The sequence below is a fragment of the Pogoniulus pusillus genome, chromosome 8 (genome assembly GCF_015220805.1).
Source record: "Pogoniulus pusillus isolate bPogPus1 chromosome 8, bPogPus1.pri, whole genome shotgun sequence".
NCBI classification, from domain to species: domain Eukaryota; kingdom Metazoa; phylum Chordata; class Aves; order Piciformes; family Lybiidae; genus Pogoniulus; species Pogoniulus pusillus.
The window spans coordinates 4,277,922-4,295,925 of NC_087271.1; the positions used below are offsets into that span (position 1 = coordinate 4,277,922).

Below are 18,004 nucleotides of genomic sequence, written 5' to 3' on the forward strand. Positions count from 1 at the left end.
TTAACTTCTTACTTGGAGGAGAACTTTGTATGTTTGGTACCTCCTGCTCTGTGGCTCTCTTAGCTCCTGTTGTTCTGCTCTGTGACAAGACAGATCTGTCTTGGGCTGTCTGTCAGGCTTCTAACCTGAACGCAAAATGTGCTGCTCAGAGGGCAGTTTTGTCACCAGAACGTTTGGTGTGTTCAGGTTGGTCTTGTTTTCAAGTGCTGAGGAACCTGTGGCTCACCTGGCTGTATCTGCCCAGGACAGCACCAGGGAGCTTCTCTTAGCTTCTCTGTCAAAGTCCTGGTGCTTGCAAAGGACAAGAAGCTCAGGAAGGAAGTAAAATTGAAGAGAGTTCTCAGATATGGGGAGAAGCCTCTGCCCTGGTGAGACTGATCAGCGGTGTTTTAGCTAAGCTCTCTGTCAGGGAACTTTCTCTTTTAGAGACATAGTTGTGGCACTTTTCAGTAAGTGGGTGGCAAGAAATAAAAGCTGGCTGGGTCTCATTGTTGTGGTGGCCAAAGCACTTCAGATCTTCAGCTGAGCATGCTGCTCTCTGCTCAGGGCTGTCATTTTGAACATAAGTAGTCGTGTGAGCAGACTCAGCCACATCTGTAGCTTGTGGAAATGATGGAATGGAAAAAAGGCTCCAGTATTGCCAGGGACATTTAGCATGTGCTGGGTTGAAGGTCAAGGCTGTGCTTCCTGTAAAAGGGTTTTTTTTGTGTGTGTTTCACATTTGCGTTTACTTCTGAGATGTATCCAATGTGTGTTTTCCTTTATACTTTCCAGCTGAAGAAATGCAGAGTTGCTGCTCATTTGCAGCACTCCTTACAGGACAGGTAACTGGATTTCATTGCTGTTCAAATGGTCTGTCTTGGCTACAGGAAGCTGTGGGCTGTGGAACCCAAGATGTGGTATCTGGAAGAGGTGGGAGCAGCCCCTGGTGCCTGCGAGGACTCAGGAAATCAGCTGCTCAGACGAGTGGATCTGAGACACCTTATGTAAGTATCTGGAGTATTCCTGAAGTGTTAGTGAGGTGCTGGTTGTTGTAGAAAAAGAAGCACTGGATGGTTTGTGCTGCATCTTCCATCCAGCTGCATTCTAAAATCTCTCTGAGAATGTGTGTTGGTTTGTAGAGGGCATCTGTGGGACATGTGAAGGGAATTGGGAGTCTCATCTACCTGGACATAGAAACCTCATCGGTCTTTCTGCTCTTTAAAATTCTAGAGAGCCGCTTTCAGAGCATGGGAGCACACAGTATGCTGCAGGAGGATCCAATGGTGTATGCATCTGAGATCCTTCTGTCTGCTTCATCCATGTGGCAGCTCAAAGTAACTAAGATTTGTTCCTTGTTATTCTAATTTTCGCAGGTTTACACTTTGCTTTCCACTTCGTTGACCAAACCAGCAAGATGTGCAGCAGCAGCAGGATCGACAGACACATGGACCTCTGCTGCTGTGGTGGATCCATCAGCGTGGGTGCTGGTGCCAGTGCAGTCTGGTCCTGCAGCCTCATAGGGTGATCTGCGTTTGCTTGGCTCCTGTGGGATCCAGGTAGGGTTACTCTGTGTCTGTCAGAAGGGAAGGGTTAACAGTAAATTGCTTGGTCAAAGGTTTTACATAATAGGTGAACTTCCTGTCACATGCAGACTCTAATAGAGCAGCCAGAGAGGCAGAAAGCCTCTAACGAAAGTAATGGAGCTGGCACAAGAACTTCCCTTGACTTCATTGTGAAATGCTTCTCTTTGTTCCCTGCTGCTGGGAGATGCTGACAGGTGCTGTATTCCTTCTGCACAGGCACAGGATGTGCTCAGCCCCTTGGAATGGCACCACTGGATTAGAGAAGGCTCATTCTTCACAGCTCACTCTCCATTTGGAGCAGGACAAAGGTACAGGCCATTGCTCTGTAGTTTGGTGATGCTGATATAGCTACAGCTGCTGCCAAGATAAAGTAATGCTGTTTCTAGAGCCAGCACTACCTGATGGAATCATAGAATGGTTTAGGTTGGAAGGGACCTCAAAGATCATCCAGTTCCAAGCCCCCACCATAGACAGGGACACCTCCCACTAGAACAGGAAGAGTGAAGGTTTTTCTTGCATGTATTGTGCAGGGTTCCTCAGGTACTCAGCATGTTCAGCTCAAGTGCATGGCCAGTGTTACCTTGTGGGGGAGATCCCCATGGCTGCCTAAGAGTGCCAGGACTCTTACTGGAATTATTGGACAGAATTAACACTTGTCCTGCTTTTCTTCCAGTGCTCTGAAAAGGACTTGGCCTGAGGGAGGTTCAGAGAGCTGGAACCATCCACTGGTTTAATTTATCAGAGCAACATGAACAAGAGATTTGTGACTGCCAGTCATAAATGCATCGACTGCAAGGTGACAGGGAGACAGCAGGGTGTGATGATGCTGCGGAGGAGCAGGTGAGTGAGGGATGGGGGCAGCTTCCCTAAACGGGTGCTTGCAGCCCTGAGTGTTTGAAATGTCTGAATATTTCAGTAGACAAAAACAACACAGTCAAGCTGCACTGGGGCATATGCCTTAGTGCTGCCATCCTGCGGTTAATTGTTGGCACTGCAGTTCTCCAGCGCTGTGTGCTGCCCTGTCAGTGCTCAGTGCTGCTGCCTTGTGTTTGCTTATCGGCACTGCAGTTCCCCAGCGACGCGGAGCTAGGAGAACACGGAATCCGAGCTCTTCATTTCTTTTGGGGCTCACCTTGGCCACTGTCGCATTTTCGGGACCATCCCGAAACCCCACCCCCACGGCCCCCGAGGGGAACTTCCAGAGGCCCCCAAACCCCCCCAAAGGGCTGTGGTTGGGGGGTGCCAGGCATGCAGAGACAATGAAAACCACTCAGATTTCCCCCCTCAGATCCTGCAAGACCCCAGAATGTGAAACCTCCCCAATTCCACTTAAGATCCTAGATTTGGAGGGGGAACCTCACAAAGACCATAAACCTAGACTGATACTCTCCTCAACCCCTTTGGGACCCTCCAGGGAGCCCCCAGGGGAAAAGCAGAGGCTTCCATCCACCTCTACATGACTCCAGAGCCCTTTGGTTACCTTCAAGCCCACTTTGGATGCCCCCAGTTCCCCTTAAGAGGGGTGGCAACACTAAGCAGTTGCAGGGCATTTCCTGACCCTGGGGAGCACAGGGTAACTTTTCTGGTAAGTGGCTTCTGAACGGTCTTGGCTGCTTATGTTAGTCCCAGAGTACCACACTAAGATTGTGTTTTCTTCTGCATTGATGAAATTAAATGTGACACTTTGCATTTATTTGTCCTTAGTTTACTTAATGAGGTAACAGTATTTAAAACCTACTGTTCTGGACTTTGGGCAAGTGTATTATGTTAGGCCTGAAAGAAAGGCCTTTTAATGTCCAGGCCTAGAAGCAGCTGTGAGTAGATCCAGCAGCAGTATGTGTCACACTAACGTGGATTACTGCTTCATGAGGACAGCAGATTGTGGCATATTTATTTGCTAGGACAGCAGATACTTATTTTTCAGGATCTCACCCACGTCCAGGCAAGTCGAGCAGGCAGGTTTAGCCAACACTGCCTCTGCTGGAATGTTTAAACTTACTGGCCTAGGTGGAATGTTTTTTGGATGATGCTATTTACTCTGATCTCGTTCTTCAGGATAATGGTATGGTATTCACTGCTCTTTTTGTGTGGGTAGGTAGTTTTTTTTCTTCCCAGCTCTTGCTTTCAAGATGCTTGGTTGAAAGTTAGACAGCTTGCTGTGATGGAGAAAATTAAGAGCCTGCACCAAAATGCTCTAGGAGTGGTAAGACCAATTCTGATAATGAATGCAATAAAGACAACTGTAAGCCAGTAGCTGGAATCGTTACTGCACTGTGTTGCCATCACAAATGTTACAGGACTGAGTACATAGGCAGAGGGTTCTTCAAATCAGTAGGACTTGACCAGTAGAACTTCATTATTTTCAGAGAATGAGTAGCTGTGCCACTTGAGAAACCACAAGCAAAGCCTCTACAAGTGAAGAAAGTGAAGATCAAACTCATGACCCAAAAGAACATGACCAAGCATTCAGCAAGACTTTACAAGGGTATGTATTTTTGTTTTCATATCAAATGGACTTCTGCAGAGCACCAAAATGATGTACAGTGGTATATGAAAGTGCTCTGGGTCCTCAAAGTGACTCATTTTACAGAAGCAGTTGACTCCATTTGCAGAAGAGTTTAAAAATACATGGACATATGTTTCAAGAATTTAAACAGTCATGCTGGCCTGAATTGAAATGCATTTACAGGTTTCAGTAGGTTTTCTGCACTTAATGTTGACTAACAAAACTATTCTGACTCCTGGTGGTTGTTCTTTCCTCCTTTTCATGAAACCAGGATACTTACTGTTGAAGACTGAAAGCAATTAGGCTACCTCCATAAACTGCTGATTGATCACGGACAGGTTGAACGTTTACAACGCCGAGGATACGAGGCTGCAATACAGTTCTACACAGGCTCTGCTGTGTCACTGGAGAACGTCCTGCTGACAACTGGCCCAGGTTTGTCTTTGGTATCAGAGCCAACGATGTGACAGGAGATACATTTTGGAATTGACAGGAGAAAAAAAACCACACTATAAAACTCTGGATTGTTTCAAGAGCTCATTTGTTGCTTGCAAGAAAGAACCCAAACCACCTGGCTTCATCTTTCCTGCACCCAGGAAAGGATCCCCCCCCACCCCCCAGTTTCACTGGGAGTCACAGCACAACACAAACCAAATTCATCAGGTGAAAAATAGAATCTGTAAGAATATTTTAAACCTGTTGTATGCCTTTTTGCTAGAAAGAAGTCAAACTGGTAGTTTTTTTACAGTAACCTGCTTTATTCATTACTAGTTATGACAGGGAAGGACCAGAAGTACAACTCTGCAGATTTCCTGCAAGACAGTGGGTTAAAATAAGAAAACTCAGTATTTTATTTTCACTTTGAAGCTCAGGATAGCTTTTATTTCCTTTTAAATTATTTAAGTAGGCTAGCAGGTACTTTCTTCAGCCCTTACTGCTAGGAGAATCTGTTAAGGAAGAAAACTTTATAAATATAAACTGTCATCTGAATAGATTTTTGCTAATTTATGAATTCATGGTATACTGAATAAAAAAAAAGCCTTAGCATTCTAAGAGCATTTCAGAGAGAATATCTAGAGAAGGCTTAAAAATAAACTACTGATCTGCACTTTCTGTATCTGCTATGAGCTTCAGCAAGTAACAGCTGCCAAACTGCCTGTGTGTTCACAAAGTGCTTGTTTTGGTCTGCTACTGCAGGCAGTCAGCCTACCACCAGCAGGGGGTTTGATCAGTGATTTAGGAATGGGATGGAATTGTGGCAGTGTTTTGTTTAGGTAGTGGATTTTCTATCCGAGAAGGCGAGTTGTGAGAAGCATCTGTGTATCAGGTGTTTACATTTCCTTGTTACCAGCATACAACTTTATTTTTGCACAGGCATCTCTCCATTGCATCCTCCCTGGGCACTCCCTGTGCGGCCAACATCTAGAACTAAGGCAAGTGGAGCTTCACGAGACAAAGTGCTGGGAAGACCTACACTCTGTGAGTTCTGATTAAACTGAAGATACAAGAGACAGTCATCAACTTGGAGTTGCTCAGGCTGGAGGTAACTCGGGCACACTTACTCCAATACTCCATGGTTTGAGTATGTTCCTATTCAAATAGACCCTGTTCCATCTGAAGACCTGCTGTACCAACTCCTCATAAAGTGCCACATGCTCTCAGTAAGATCATTCATGTTCTATTTGTATACAGATCCTAGCTTGCTTTTATCCAGCTTGGCCTTCCTTTCGTCACTGTATTCCAGAGCCATTACAGTTAGTAAAAGAGCCATACCTGTTTTCTTCAGTGACTCCTGGATATACATGTGCATGAATTCAATACCAAACATTTCCTGTTGCTCCTCCTCTTCTGCATTTTCACATGGAGGGAGCGTTACTTCCAACTCCAGGGGGTTGTCTCTGAAATTGACAAATCTGGCAGTTCACCAGAAAAGGTTACTCATTCAGTAGGTTTTGTCCAGAGAGAGCAACTGTTTTGAAACTGAATTAAGATTCCTCAAACAGTCTTCCGAGCAAAACAAGATGTCTTTTTCTTAGACTAAATTCAACACTGTATTGGTTCTGTTAAGTAAACTAAGCTAAAAAGAGCCTTATAATAACAGTATCTGACTGTGGTGGGAGGAAAAAAAGTCACAGCAGTTCTTCTGTATTTTAAGTTTTTAACCCATTCTCAGCTTTATTGAACCTTCACAGGTGAGTAGGTAAGAACAAGAGTGTAAATGTCTGCATCCTCCCAGTATTGCCTAGCTCCCTCTGCTCTTGGTCCACCCCTAGGCCTCTGTTTACGAAGAGACACTGCTGCCTTCTAAACATCTTAAAATAGGAATTGTCTCGCTGAGTTAGATGTGATTTGTTTAGACTAACATTGGTCCTCCGAAACTGCCAGCACCCAGTAATTCAATTCAGAATGCAAAGAGCAGGGCAGTGTGTCACACTACACAAAACATCCTTTCCAATTCTAACCATTAAAAATAGGCATTTATCCTTTTTTTTGTTTTCCAAATCAAGTACAGGAGAGTTTTGTCTCTATCACACAGAATGGTCCTTACATCTGCTCCTTTTTGTTCACTGTATGAATGTTTGACTTCTCAGTGCCAGAGCTCTACATTTTGTCAGTTTTATGCTTCCTATGTTCTTTTATGCCGGGCTCTAGGCTCTAGAGAGCTTAAGTATAGAAGGCCAGTTAGAAGTGGTCACTTGAACCTTCTGGACATAAGAAAATGTGTTACAGTCTCCTTTTTCATCTAGGACTGAAGGATCATAGCCTCTTTAAATAATGTACAAGAAGCTGCACAAAGCTTTCTTGACCAGATGCTCAGCTTTTATGATTCTTTGTCATCAAAGAAGCAAACAGGTTGGAAGAGACCTCCAAGATCATCCCATCCAATCTATAACCCAGCCCTAGCCAATCAACTAGACCATGGCACTAAATGCTCCATCCAGTCTTCTTTTTGAACACTTCCAGGGACAGCAACTCCACCACCTCCCTGGGCAGCCCATTCCAATGCCAATCACTCTCTCTGACAACAACTTCCTCCTAACATCCAGCCTAGACCTCCCCTGGCACAACTTGAGACTGTGTCCCCTTGTGTTGCTGGGTGCCTGGCAGAAGAGACCAACCCCACCTGACTACAGCCTCCCTTCAGGTAGTTGTGGACAGGAATGAGCTCTGCCCTGAGCCTCCTCTTCTCCAGGCTGAACAACCCCAGCTGAGTTACATGGTATGGACCCCACCTGCCCAGCTGTGGACATGCCTTTTCCACTTCAAAATTACACAGAAACGATCTTCTAGTATTTTTATCTATAGTTGTGTTGTTTTCTTACCTCAGGTTTGTCATGTCCTTCATACAAGCTGGAATATCTTTTAGCTTGTTGTTGCTAAGAACAAGGGTACTGAGATTCTTCATATTGCCAATGGTTTCTGGCAAAGAGCTGATCTCATTCCTTTGGAGCCATAACGTGTGGAGATTTTCCATTCTGTAAAACAGGTATTTGGGCAATCATCAAGACTTAGAAAATTCATCTCATGAACTGTTAATAGAAAGCAATTGATTCAATTTTGCAGTCACATAAAGGACATAAAGAACATAACAATTCTCAACCCCAAATACCCAAGATACATTCACTGTGTGGTCAGGTGCCTATTGCTGGCAGGCAAAAACCTTATTGGTTTAAAGGTATTGCTCAGCCAAAATGCCACAACAGAGTTGATAAATCTTAAGTTTGCAGTGAGATTAACACTAAAATAATCTTTTGAAGTAGGATTTAGTAATGATAGTTTCAATGCTTTATTTACCTGTAAATTGCATCAGGAAGCTCCTGGAGTTTATTTCCTCCCATATCTAACCATTCCAGATTGGGCATGTCGAGAAGAGCTGAAGGGAGGGCAGTGAACTGATTCATGCACAAATCTACATGTGAAAGCTTCTTTAAATCACTGAGCTGAAAGGGAGATTTAATACCAGTTCAGCAGTGCTGTAATAAAGTTGACTGAAACCAAGAAACGATTCTAAAACATTGCAACACATTTGCAGTTGGTAAATAGAAGGGTTTCTGAGTTACATTACCTCAGGTATGCAGGTTTGAACCTGACCAGGCAGAACTTTTGTCTCCCACCTGGTAGTGCCTTAATTGCTGAAAAGCTGAGGGCCTTGACTACAACCCAGATATATCCTCAGCCATGCCAGAAAATGCATTTTAGATGCCACTGTCCTTGGTGTCTCATACTCCATGCAGTATGCCATTTTTCACTATTCTAATGTTCAGATCTTCATGGATCAAACGACATGGACTCCGTTCTAGAGTGAACCCAGACAGCTTCCACCTTCTGATGCCTACTGCTACTGAAAATTAAACACAGCACCGCTCAGTGTCACAGTACTTGGCATTGCAGTATTAGCTGCAGACATTTGGTTAATCATGCCTTCAGGTGCTTTTACAACATCCAGGTGATGCAGAAATACTCTGTTGCAAATCTGGTCCAATTATCTAGGCTCTGAATGCCACTCAAGTACATACCACCAAAGCTTCATGGTGTTCACATCATCAGTCTCCCATAAGCCAGAACTGTGTATTTACTATGAGCTGCTAGGTTCAAAGCTGTCACCATACACTATGCCACATAATCTTTACCCACACAGATTTTGTCAGCTTTGGATTCTGATTAATAGTGTATATTTGCATTAGCAGACTTGTTAGGTTTGGACTGACTCATTTCACAAGGCCCTGTCAGCTCAAACTGTTGCCATTACTCTGTTTTAAAAGAAATCAAAGCACATGCAATTACATACTTGCCATCTCTATCTAAAGGACTCATACTTGCAGGTGCCCATCTCCCTCACATTTAGATCAGCCCAGAGCAAAGCTCAGTAGCAGGCAAACACTTGTTTCTATTCTTAGTCACTTTCGACACCTCAGAACAACATTTGTTCACCATTTTTGTGCACAGGCAGCAGTACAAATGGCATCAACTCTTTTCATGGCTAACAGCTCTAACAAAGACACTGCAAAATATGCATTAAACAGAACAGTCTGTCAGTACCTGAGGAGGAAGCTCACAGATATTCCTGTTGACAGCCAGTTCCAATCTCTCCAGACTGACACAGTTACTTATTTCCTTAGGAACAGACTTTATTCTGTTGTAACTGAGAAGCAGTTCTTGCAGGCTAGTCAGCTGGCCTGCAGAGAGCACAAATGAGAAATTACAACTGCTCACATTCAGTCTATCTGGCATACAGTTTTACTTAATATATGCTACCCTTATACTGCTATAGAAGTGCTCTGTGCTCTCAAAAATAAAATCATTGAAATTCAAAGAGTAGTGCTTCAGGACTCTTTAGTACAGAGCTGCACTATCATAAAACTCACCAGAACCTCTGGAAGAAAAAAAACCTTACTAACATAAGCTACTCATGCTGTGGACTCAGAACACAAGGGCTGGGTTTCAGTACAATTTTGATCACTACATTCTGATGTCTTAATACCTGCTGTGCTTACAAGCTTTTTTTTCTTCATGGGGAGCTTTCATAGAATCAGCCAGGTTGGAAGAGACCTCCAAGATCATCCAGTCCAACCTAGCACCCAGCCCTACCCAAATCAACTACACCATGGCACTAAGTGCCTCATCCAATCTTTTCTTGAACACTTCCACTGACAGCAACTCCACCACCTCCCTGGGCAGCCCATTCCAATGCCAGTCACTCTGTCAATAATTTCTTCCTAACATCCAGTCTAGACCTCCCCTGGCACAACTTGAGACTGTGTCCCCTCTGGCCACTCTGTCCCCAGCCTGTAGCACTGCTTGGGGCTGTTGTGGCCAAAGTGTAGAACCCAGCCCTTTGCCTTGCTCAGTCTCATCCCATTGGCCTCTGCCCACCCATCCAGCCTGTTCAAGGTCCTTCTGCAGGGCTCTCCTACCCTCCAACAGATCCACAGCTGCTCCTAGCTTGGTGTCATCTGCAGACTTACCGCTGCTGGACTCAATCCGCTGCTCCAGATTATCACTGAAGATACCTAATAAAGACTTTTCCTCCATTCAGCCGGTTATTTTTAATTTATAGACAATTGATGGTTCTAAGATCTGTCTTGCCTGTTTTAAGTACTCAGTAGGAGTGTTAGATGGACAAGGTGCACAAAAAAAAAAGGCATGTTTGTGTGAGACGAATTTTCTTAGAAACCAACTTAAAAGCAGAGCTCACCGATTTCTTTAGGTACACTTTCGATTGAGTTCCGGGATAGATCCAGAACAACAAGGTTGTGAAATCTTCCAATGAAATGTGGAATCTTCTGCAAACTAGTTCTGTGGAGCTGCCATTCCTGGAGATGGATTAGTTTCAGTAAGCATGAAGGCAGGGTCTAAGAGAAGAAATACGAACCAGAAGAAATTTGGCTTAATATACAAGAGCACAAGCTTAGGTAGAAGTGTATTTGAAATGGGTTAGGATTAAAAATTGAACAATAAAATCTGTCTATATCTGTCTGTCTCTTTATCTGTTTATCTGTCTCTTTATCTATTTATCTGTCTCCTTCTTAAGCTATACTGTAACATCCTGAAATGAACACCATCAACGTTGTTCACTCTGACCACATACTTGCCCACTTTTTGCTCCCAGGATTCAGGTATCTGCACTGTTGTCATTGCTTTAAAAACCTCAAGCCTACTGTTTTTCCCCCCTCCTTTTATTTCCCACTTTGGTTTGTGTTTTTTGTTTCCTTTTTTCAACCAAAGCAAATAAAATGGGAAGAATAAACCTATCTAAATTGCTTTTTGTATCCAAATGGTGATCTGAATTGTATTTCCTGTTGAGAAAAACAGTGAGCAGCTGAGAGCAGGAGAGATGAGGGATAAAAATTACAGTGTCTGTTGTAGAAATTAATGATCTGTTACGAATTATGAATATTAAGTTCTGTGTGAATATTAATTATTAATATTCAAAATGCTATTAGCTCTGAACAAGGAGCACTGACCTAAGGCCCACCAGAGTATTGCTTGGTGTGGCTGTCACTCACTGGCCTAATTCCCATTAGTTCCTGCATTTCTGTGTGGCTCAGACTGGACTATTAGTTTCCAGTCTGTCCTTGATTCTACAGTTAGCTGCTTTCTTCCATGCATTAAAAACCAAGATAAAATAGTCTCTGGGAATCTACTGGCTCAGTTTCACTCTTGGAAAGACATAAACATGAGCAGGATACATGTCCATGCAGCTGAACATGGACGGTTTTCACCTGCATACATGTAAGTACTTCTGGTGCATTAATATTAAATGAGGATTTATGTAATGAAACTCATAATCTGCAGTGTAATAACTTCTACTGCAGAAAAGCCTTTTGGCAGTGTTTTTGCAGAGCAGTGCTTAACATTCAGGACTGAAAAGACCAGCTTGCTTTTACACTCTCCCAACAGTGTCTCAGTTCATTGGTAACGAAGCACAGTGAGCACTTCACAGATGAAAAACAACACAACTGTGAGTGTAAAACTGTAAACAGTAGCTTTCTAATGCATCAGTCATCCAGCCCAAGCAATATTCATTGCTATCAACATTACCTTCCATTCTTCCTCCTCTATCCTTAAAATTGCTCTTCCACCTTCATTAATAACCTTTTCTTTGAGCTTCGCTAAAGCAGCTCTCTCCTCCCAGACAAGCAGTAGCCTAGAAGGGAATGAAGATCTGTCAGCAGTGCATCAGAGAATACAGGCAGTAAGTGCTATCCAATCCACTTTCTGGAGCAAAGAGACCACAGGCTTTTTGGATGTCAAACAACATTTATTTTATCATCTGAATGAGAGGCTGAGGGAGCTGGGGTTGTTTAGTCTGGAGAAGAGGAGGCTCAGAGCAGACATCACTGCTGTCTACAACTACCTGAAGGAAGGCTGTAGCCAGGTGGGGTTGGTCTCTTCTGCCAGGCAGTCAGCAACAGAAGAAGGGGACAGAGTTTCAAGTTGTGGCAGGGGAGGTCTAGGCTGGATGTTAGGAGGAAGTTGTTGCCAGAGAGAGTGATTGGCATTGGAATGGGCTGCCCAGGGAGGTGGTGGCGTTGCAGTCCCTGGAGGTGTTCAAAGGAAAGACTGGATAAGGCACTTAGTGCCATGGTCTAGTTGATCGGATAAGGCTGGAGTGGATGATCTTGATTAGACAGGTTGGGGGAGACCTCTAAGATCATCCAGTCCAACCTGGTTGATTCTGTGATTCTATTCTATCCTAGTGCTGGGCTGAGGTAATTTATAGCAGTTCTACAGAGTTTTACAGTTCTTCAGAGTTACAGTCCAACAGGAGATATAACTTCATTCATTTTCATCATGTTGCAGCAAGGCAACAGAACAAAAAGTCACATGGAATTAAGTTCCAAAGCCACTGATTTTGAAGCATTCTCCTAAAATGGAAGCCTTGGGTTCCATCAAATGTAAGCGTAATCAAACAGGGTCCATCAGCTAAGGATTCTTTCAGCTTAATTTCCAAAGAGGACTTAAGAATTTTGAAAACTAGGCTGATTCTCTTTCTTTCTGCCTGTACTTTGCATGAGTAACTTTTCAATTTGTTATTCCAGTTAACCAACATCTGACTAATTAAGAAGAGTTCCAAAAATAGGATGCTGAGTTCCTTCACAATTCATGGAATTACTGGCGTGACAGAAGACCAGGCAGCCCTGTTAATGCCTCCACTGAACAGAAAGCAAAGCATATTCAGTCTCCATGGGAGAGGATTCTACTATCTGAATGTAGGGATTTAGTACATATGCTAACACTGTAAGCACAGCACACAGTTCTTGGTTTGACCTGACCATTTTGCTAGATTCTAATCAGTGCGAATTCTGCTGGAGCAACAACTAAAGACTCGGACTCTGGGTGCATTTTGACAGACCAGTTAGAGTCCTTTAAAGTGGTCTAGCTTCTCACAAACTTAAACAATTTACCTACCTTCCTGCAGACCTCTGTCTGAATTCCTTTTCTTTCTGTAATTCTTCATTTATCTTGTGTATTCTCACTTCCCAAAGCGTCTTCACAGCAGAGAATGTTCCAAGGCAAACCACATTTGCAGTCATGATCCTTACATGTTCAGACTGTGTTACAGGAACCTGACTCTGAATTCCAGGCTGAGTGCATCGGTGCACGTATCACCTACCTGATGGGAACAGTGATGTCAAAACTAAAACACTGCAACACCCACTTGATTGTATTACTGATTTTCTTTACTAAATTATTTTTTAACTTTATTTAAATGTCTTTATTAAATGATTATTTTATTACTTCTTATTGAATTATTAAATTACTAAATGCGGCGTTTGTCAACTGCTTTAATTTTATTAAAATGGATAATTGCACCTGATTAAATTTGCTTCCAGAAATGGTATTCTTGCACTCTCTCTGCTTTCTTAGTCAGTGAACAACTGCCTCTCTCAGTTCCCTCCAATGGTAGGCTGAGTACTGACCATAACTATTAAGTAGAGAAATGAGCATTCATTCCTTTTCCAGGAAGAAATTAAGCTGTTACCTGTGATTTAAGGCAGTTAATTCCTGGTAGATGCATTCCAGCAGCTACCTGAAACAAACATTTGTAACTAGAGGAAGTTTTGCACCTTAGAGATTCTCAGCTGTTGCTGAAAATAAATCAGTATATTGTGTCTGCATTTATTTCCTTCGCTCATCGTAATACATTTTTGTTAGTAATAGATTATCTTTAGGAAAAGGCTTTTTGCATTCACACAATCAACCAGGTTGGAAGAGACCTCCAAGGTCATCCAGGCCAACCTAGCACCCACCCCTAGACCATCAACTAGACCATGGCACCAAGTGCCTCAGCCAGGACTTTTTCTGAATGCTTCATGGGACAGCGACTCCACCATCTCCCTGGGCAGCCCATTCCAATGCCAATCACCCTCTCTGGCAACAACTTCCTCCTAACATCCAGCCTAGACCTCCCCTGGCACAACTTGAGACTGTGTCCCCTTGTTCTGTTGCTGGTTGTCTGGGAGAAGAGACCAACCCCACCTGGCTACAGCCTCCCTTCAGGTAGTTGTAGACCGCAATGAGGTCTGCCCTGAGCCTCCTCTTCTGCAGGCTGCACACCCCCAGCTCCCTCAGCCTCTCGTCACAGGGCTGTGTTTCAGGCCTCTCAACAGCTTTGTGGCCCTTCTCTGAACATGCTGCAGTACCTCAACATTACTTTTGAATTGAGAGCCCAGAACTGGACACAGCACTGAAGCTGCGGCCCGACTAGTGCTGAGTACAGGGGAAGAATAACCTCCCTTGTCCTACTGGCCACACTGTTCCTGAGCCAGGCCCCAAATCCACACTTAGGAAAAAAAAACAAAACAATCTCAAGTTTTTAAGTAATCTGTTCCCTGTGAGATCATTACTAAATATTTTCCTGCAAAGCAGAAAAGTAGGATACTTGGTCATCCTAATCAGTGCAGCCCTCTAAAAGGCATTCTTATTGCCACTACCAGTTCTCTGGGGAAGAGAATTTTGGACATGAACTGGAGGCAAGCTGTTGATATTCAGGCAAGTTGGGAAGGCTAACCACGTCAGCACAAGTGCACACTGAACATTCACCATCTGAACTCTCCCTTTCAAATTTTTTATTAACATCTGCAGCAACAGGTAAGAAGAAAGTCTGAAGTATCCCTTTTAAAGAAAAAGAGTGGGAATAACTTTCTTCCAAGCAGTTAGATAACAACAACAGTGGATTTCAGGTACTTTCTTAGATCTAGTTCTCTACAGTAATTGCTGCTGGTCTGTTTTTCACAGCTATCTTTGCTACCATATCTGCTCCACTGTCATTTTGTGTGCCATGGGTATGTCAGAATTGCTTAGTGAATATTTTTGTGTTCGAACTGTCAATCATTCTATTTTATGTTGAGCAGCCAAGTTATTCATAAAGCCTAATTATACTGAAATCACAATCAAGTGATAATACTCAAATAATCAAGTCCTGTATGTTACTACTAAGGATTCTTAACTGCTCTTTGTTAAGAAAAGATGGCAAGATTTGGCAGGTGACACAAATGGCAACCACAGTGTGATACAATGCAGTCTGGCATTTGAGTTCCTAAAGAGGGACTGAATTCTTTCCTCTACAGAGGGGACTGTATCCTCTTTCTCCTCCCCATATAAATGTGATCACATTTACTAGTTTGAAAGATTAGCTGCTTCTTCAGGGGTCTTCATTGTAATTACCTTTCCTATTCCTCATCTCAATATGCAACATTAGCGACTAAGACATTGTGTGAAGTTTTTTGCTGTCATCCATGGCCACGATTCACATTTTCAGGATTGAGTTTCTGCTGAGAATAAGTGATTTTCATGACCTATAATTTCTTGTTGTTTAGAGACATTTTTTGAACTACAAGCTTTTTAAGGCAGAGAACTAGAGAGCTTTCTGTATAAAGGCTGCAGAAAATAGACATTTCTTAATATATGTACTGCTAAAACCAGTATCAGAGTATACAGTCAAAATAATACTTACTTTTAATAAAGGCTACATTGGGAGGCTCTGTTTTGCTGTGGAACAACTATTATTCAATAAATAGTGCTTCATAAACCAAGGAATACAAAAGAGGGCTATATTATAGGGCTTTGTTTTCAGTGAGATGTGATGATATAATAACAGAACTACCATCAAAAGCTTCTTGTTCTTGGATCTTACGTCAGGAAAAACCCCACAATAATCATACCATTGCAGCCAACAATTCAGAAGTTAACTCCCCAGTGTGGCTGTAAAGTAACTGCAGATTTACTCATAAATAGACCTCCCTCCTAACTTCACCACCAAGCATCTGGAAGAGTTTAACAACAACTTACCTCAGTTTGGTGTTTTCAAGGGTTTTCTGTGACTCATTGCTTTCTCGGTAAGAGCAGAGAGAAACTGTGAATCTTGTGTCTACCCCACCAAAACCATTTAGAACTCTCACTCAGGCTCCAATGCAATGTCAGACCAGTTCTAATTTTAACCTATGCTGAGAATAGAAGGTATCACATGAGGCACTGCTGCCAGACACCCAAGCATTTACAACTCCAAATGTCTTCCCAATTCACTCATCAGCACTGGGCTCCCATAAACTCCTGGGTTCCCATTAGCAAAAGGTACAAATTATGAACAGAAAGAACAAAAGACTACTTGTACTCCACAATGAAACATAAGCTAGGGTTAAATGCAAAATGACAATTACCTGCTTTTTTGAGGGATATCTCAGCTTCAAAGTGCTATTAAACAGCAACTGACTGACTAGAAAAAGTATTACATCACTAAGTATTTTACTCATTAATTTTGCCCACACTGAAACTCTTCTGTTGAAGAACTTTAGTGCAAATTACCAAAGTCCAGACAGAAAAGCAATCTTTACCAGGACGTGCAGAGGGGCTACTACTCACCCCTTTTCATGCCTCCAATCATGAAATGTTTTCAACATTCTATTTCTTCAAACAGCCCTTGGAGAAGACAAAAGAACAACTCTCAGAATCTTTCTCTTTAACCACATAAAAGGAGAAAGGCAGTAACAACCCTAGGTGACTGAGGCAGAAGCCACAAAACTGGATAACTCTCACCAATTCTTTCATTGGAGTAGAAGATGTGAAGCTGAAATGACAAAAATTTGGTTATAAGCCTCTTTCGGCAGAAACACTTTTTTCATCATTATTAGCCTTAGATTCTGGAGATTATTACCATGTAAAACTTCATAACAAAAAAATTCCTCTCTCCAGTTCATGGCCAAGTAAATACCTGAACAGCAATACGTGTTTTAGAGAACACTAACTGCTTTAGCTTTCAGTCTTCTAATTTTGGGAGGGGGGTTAAGCTGCAAAAACCTAAAATGAACCACCAGGTTCTTTGCTATAGGTACTTCTTACTTCAGTTTTGGTACAGATTCAATTCCCACAGTGTTTTTTAATCAGTGTTTTCACTTGATCTATAAAAAGTCACAGCCCAAAACAAACCAACCAATCAATCCAAAAAACTACTTAATTTCCTCCTCAAAGGAGACAGATATTTAGAGCTAGGAGAGAGAAAAAATAACCTTCCCTCTTATTGGAGTTTTGAAAGGGAATTTCAGGCTCCTTGGGTAAGCAAAATTATTCTGTCTCAAAAACTTCCAAAATGGCTTTATTGCTTTCTATCAAATGCTCATTTCCTCAATTTATTTTCCCCATGGTCTTTAGATTAAAAAATACACTGTTGAGCCTAAACACTAGCTACACCAATGTACTTGTAGCAAAGCAGCCCTTAGGCTGTGTTCTTTTGGTAGACTTAAGTGCAGTCAGTTCTTTAAGGTAAGAAATATCTATGGTTGAGTTACCCATACAGGACTCCCTGTATAAAATTCACAAATAAACCCAATATTACTACAATTCTTTGTGGCTTTTGTTATTAAGAATAAATAAAGCTGATCAAAATGAAATAGGTGATAAATATATTAGCCAAACTTTGCAAGAAATTACCTACATATAAAAGACCCTTACCCCACAACAGAAATAAACCCAGCACCTTACATGTATACTCCTATGCTTCCTCTCTTAGATTACTAGCTCTCCACAGTCTCAGCATCTAGGATAGCAGAAATTCTGCCTCTGGTAATGTGTGTCTTGCATCTTCACAGCTAAATACAATAGAAAACTTTGGTCTCCAGTTTTGGAAAATGCTGGCAGGATTTGGTATCTGTAAAGAAAGGAGAAAATGACCATTTCGTGCCTGGCAAAGAACTTTGAAGGCCATGGAACTCTCTAATCTTTTCTATCTGCTTTTGTTTGCAACTTGTGTTTCTAGGAGGTATTTCTCTCCAATAGTTATTCATATCTCTTGGTTAATAAGCAGTACAACACTCACCAGCTCTTTAGGTTAGCTTACGTAACTGTTGTCTGTTCTGAAGGCTTTACATGAATCCATTACATGTCTTGGATCCAAGTTCAAAAAGTCCTTATCTCACACAGTATTTTTTTTAGC

The 18,004-nt window shown here is 42.3% G+C and overlaps 1 protein-coding gene and 1 long non-coding RNA gene across 10 annotated transcripts; one reads left to right on the forward strand and one right to left on the reverse strand.

Annotated features, from left to right (window-relative positions):
* Window positions 1-1,785: 1,785 nt before the first annotated feature.
* On the forward strand, window positions 1,786-13,280 carry LOC135177288 (uncharacterized). 7 transcript variants are annotated; one of them, XR_010303020.1, is made up of 7 exons: window positions 1,786-1,873; window positions 2,239-2,405; window positions 3,932-4,050; window positions 4,343-4,506; window positions 5,446-5,614; window positions 12,376-12,470; window positions 12,615-13,280. It is a non-coding gene; the product is annotated as an uncharacterized LOC135177288 (long non-coding RNA). The 7 variants fall into 7 exon arrangements; XR_010303018.1 differs by lacking the exon at window positions 12,376-12,470 and having other exon boundaries at window positions 5,446-5,732; XR_010303016.1 differs by having other exon boundaries at window positions 12,376-13,280.
* On the reverse strand, window positions 3,821-13,109 carry LRRC39 (leucine rich repeat containing 39). Of its 3 annotated transcripts, XR_010303014.1 has the most exons (9): window positions 12,985-13,109; window positions 11,614-11,719; window positions 10,268-10,424; window positions 9,112-9,248; window positions 7,867-8,012; window positions 7,395-7,547; window positions 5,845-5,984; window positions 4,352-4,512; window positions 3,821-3,974 (listed from the first exon to the last, which is right to left on the reverse strand). XR_010303014.1 is itself a non-coding variant. In XM_064147044.1 (8 exons), the coding sequence occupies exons 1-8, from the start codon at window positions 13,107-13,109 to the stop codon at window positions 4,454-4,456; spliced, it is 1,023 nt and encodes a 340-aa protein (XP_064003114.1). In that variant the 3' UTR covers window positions 4,031-4,453. The 3 variants fall into 3 exon arrangements, 2 of the variants coding, with proteins under 2 accessions (XP_064003114.1, XP_064003115.1); XM_064147044.1 differs by lacking the exon at window positions 3,821-3,974 and having other exon boundaries at window positions 4,031-4,512; XM_064147045.1 differs by lacking the exons at window positions 3,821-3,974; window positions 4,352-4,512 and adding an exon at window positions 4,691-5,018.
* Window positions 13,281-18,004: the final 4,724 nt, after the last annotated feature.

Coding starts and splice junctions, on each gene's coding strand:
- LRRC39 (XM_064147044.1), bottom strand. CDS start 13,109: ATGACTGCAAATGTGGTTTGCCTTGGAACATTCTCTGCTGTGAAGACG. Junction 9,249..10,267: donor AAGTGTACCTAAAGAAATCG/GTGAGCTCTGCT, acceptor TGCTCTCTGCAG/GCCAGCTGACTAGCCTGCAA. Junction 4,513..5,844: donor GGAGTCACTGAAGAAAACAG/GTATGGCTCTTT, acceptor CTGATACCAAAG/ACAAACCTGGGCCAGTTGTC.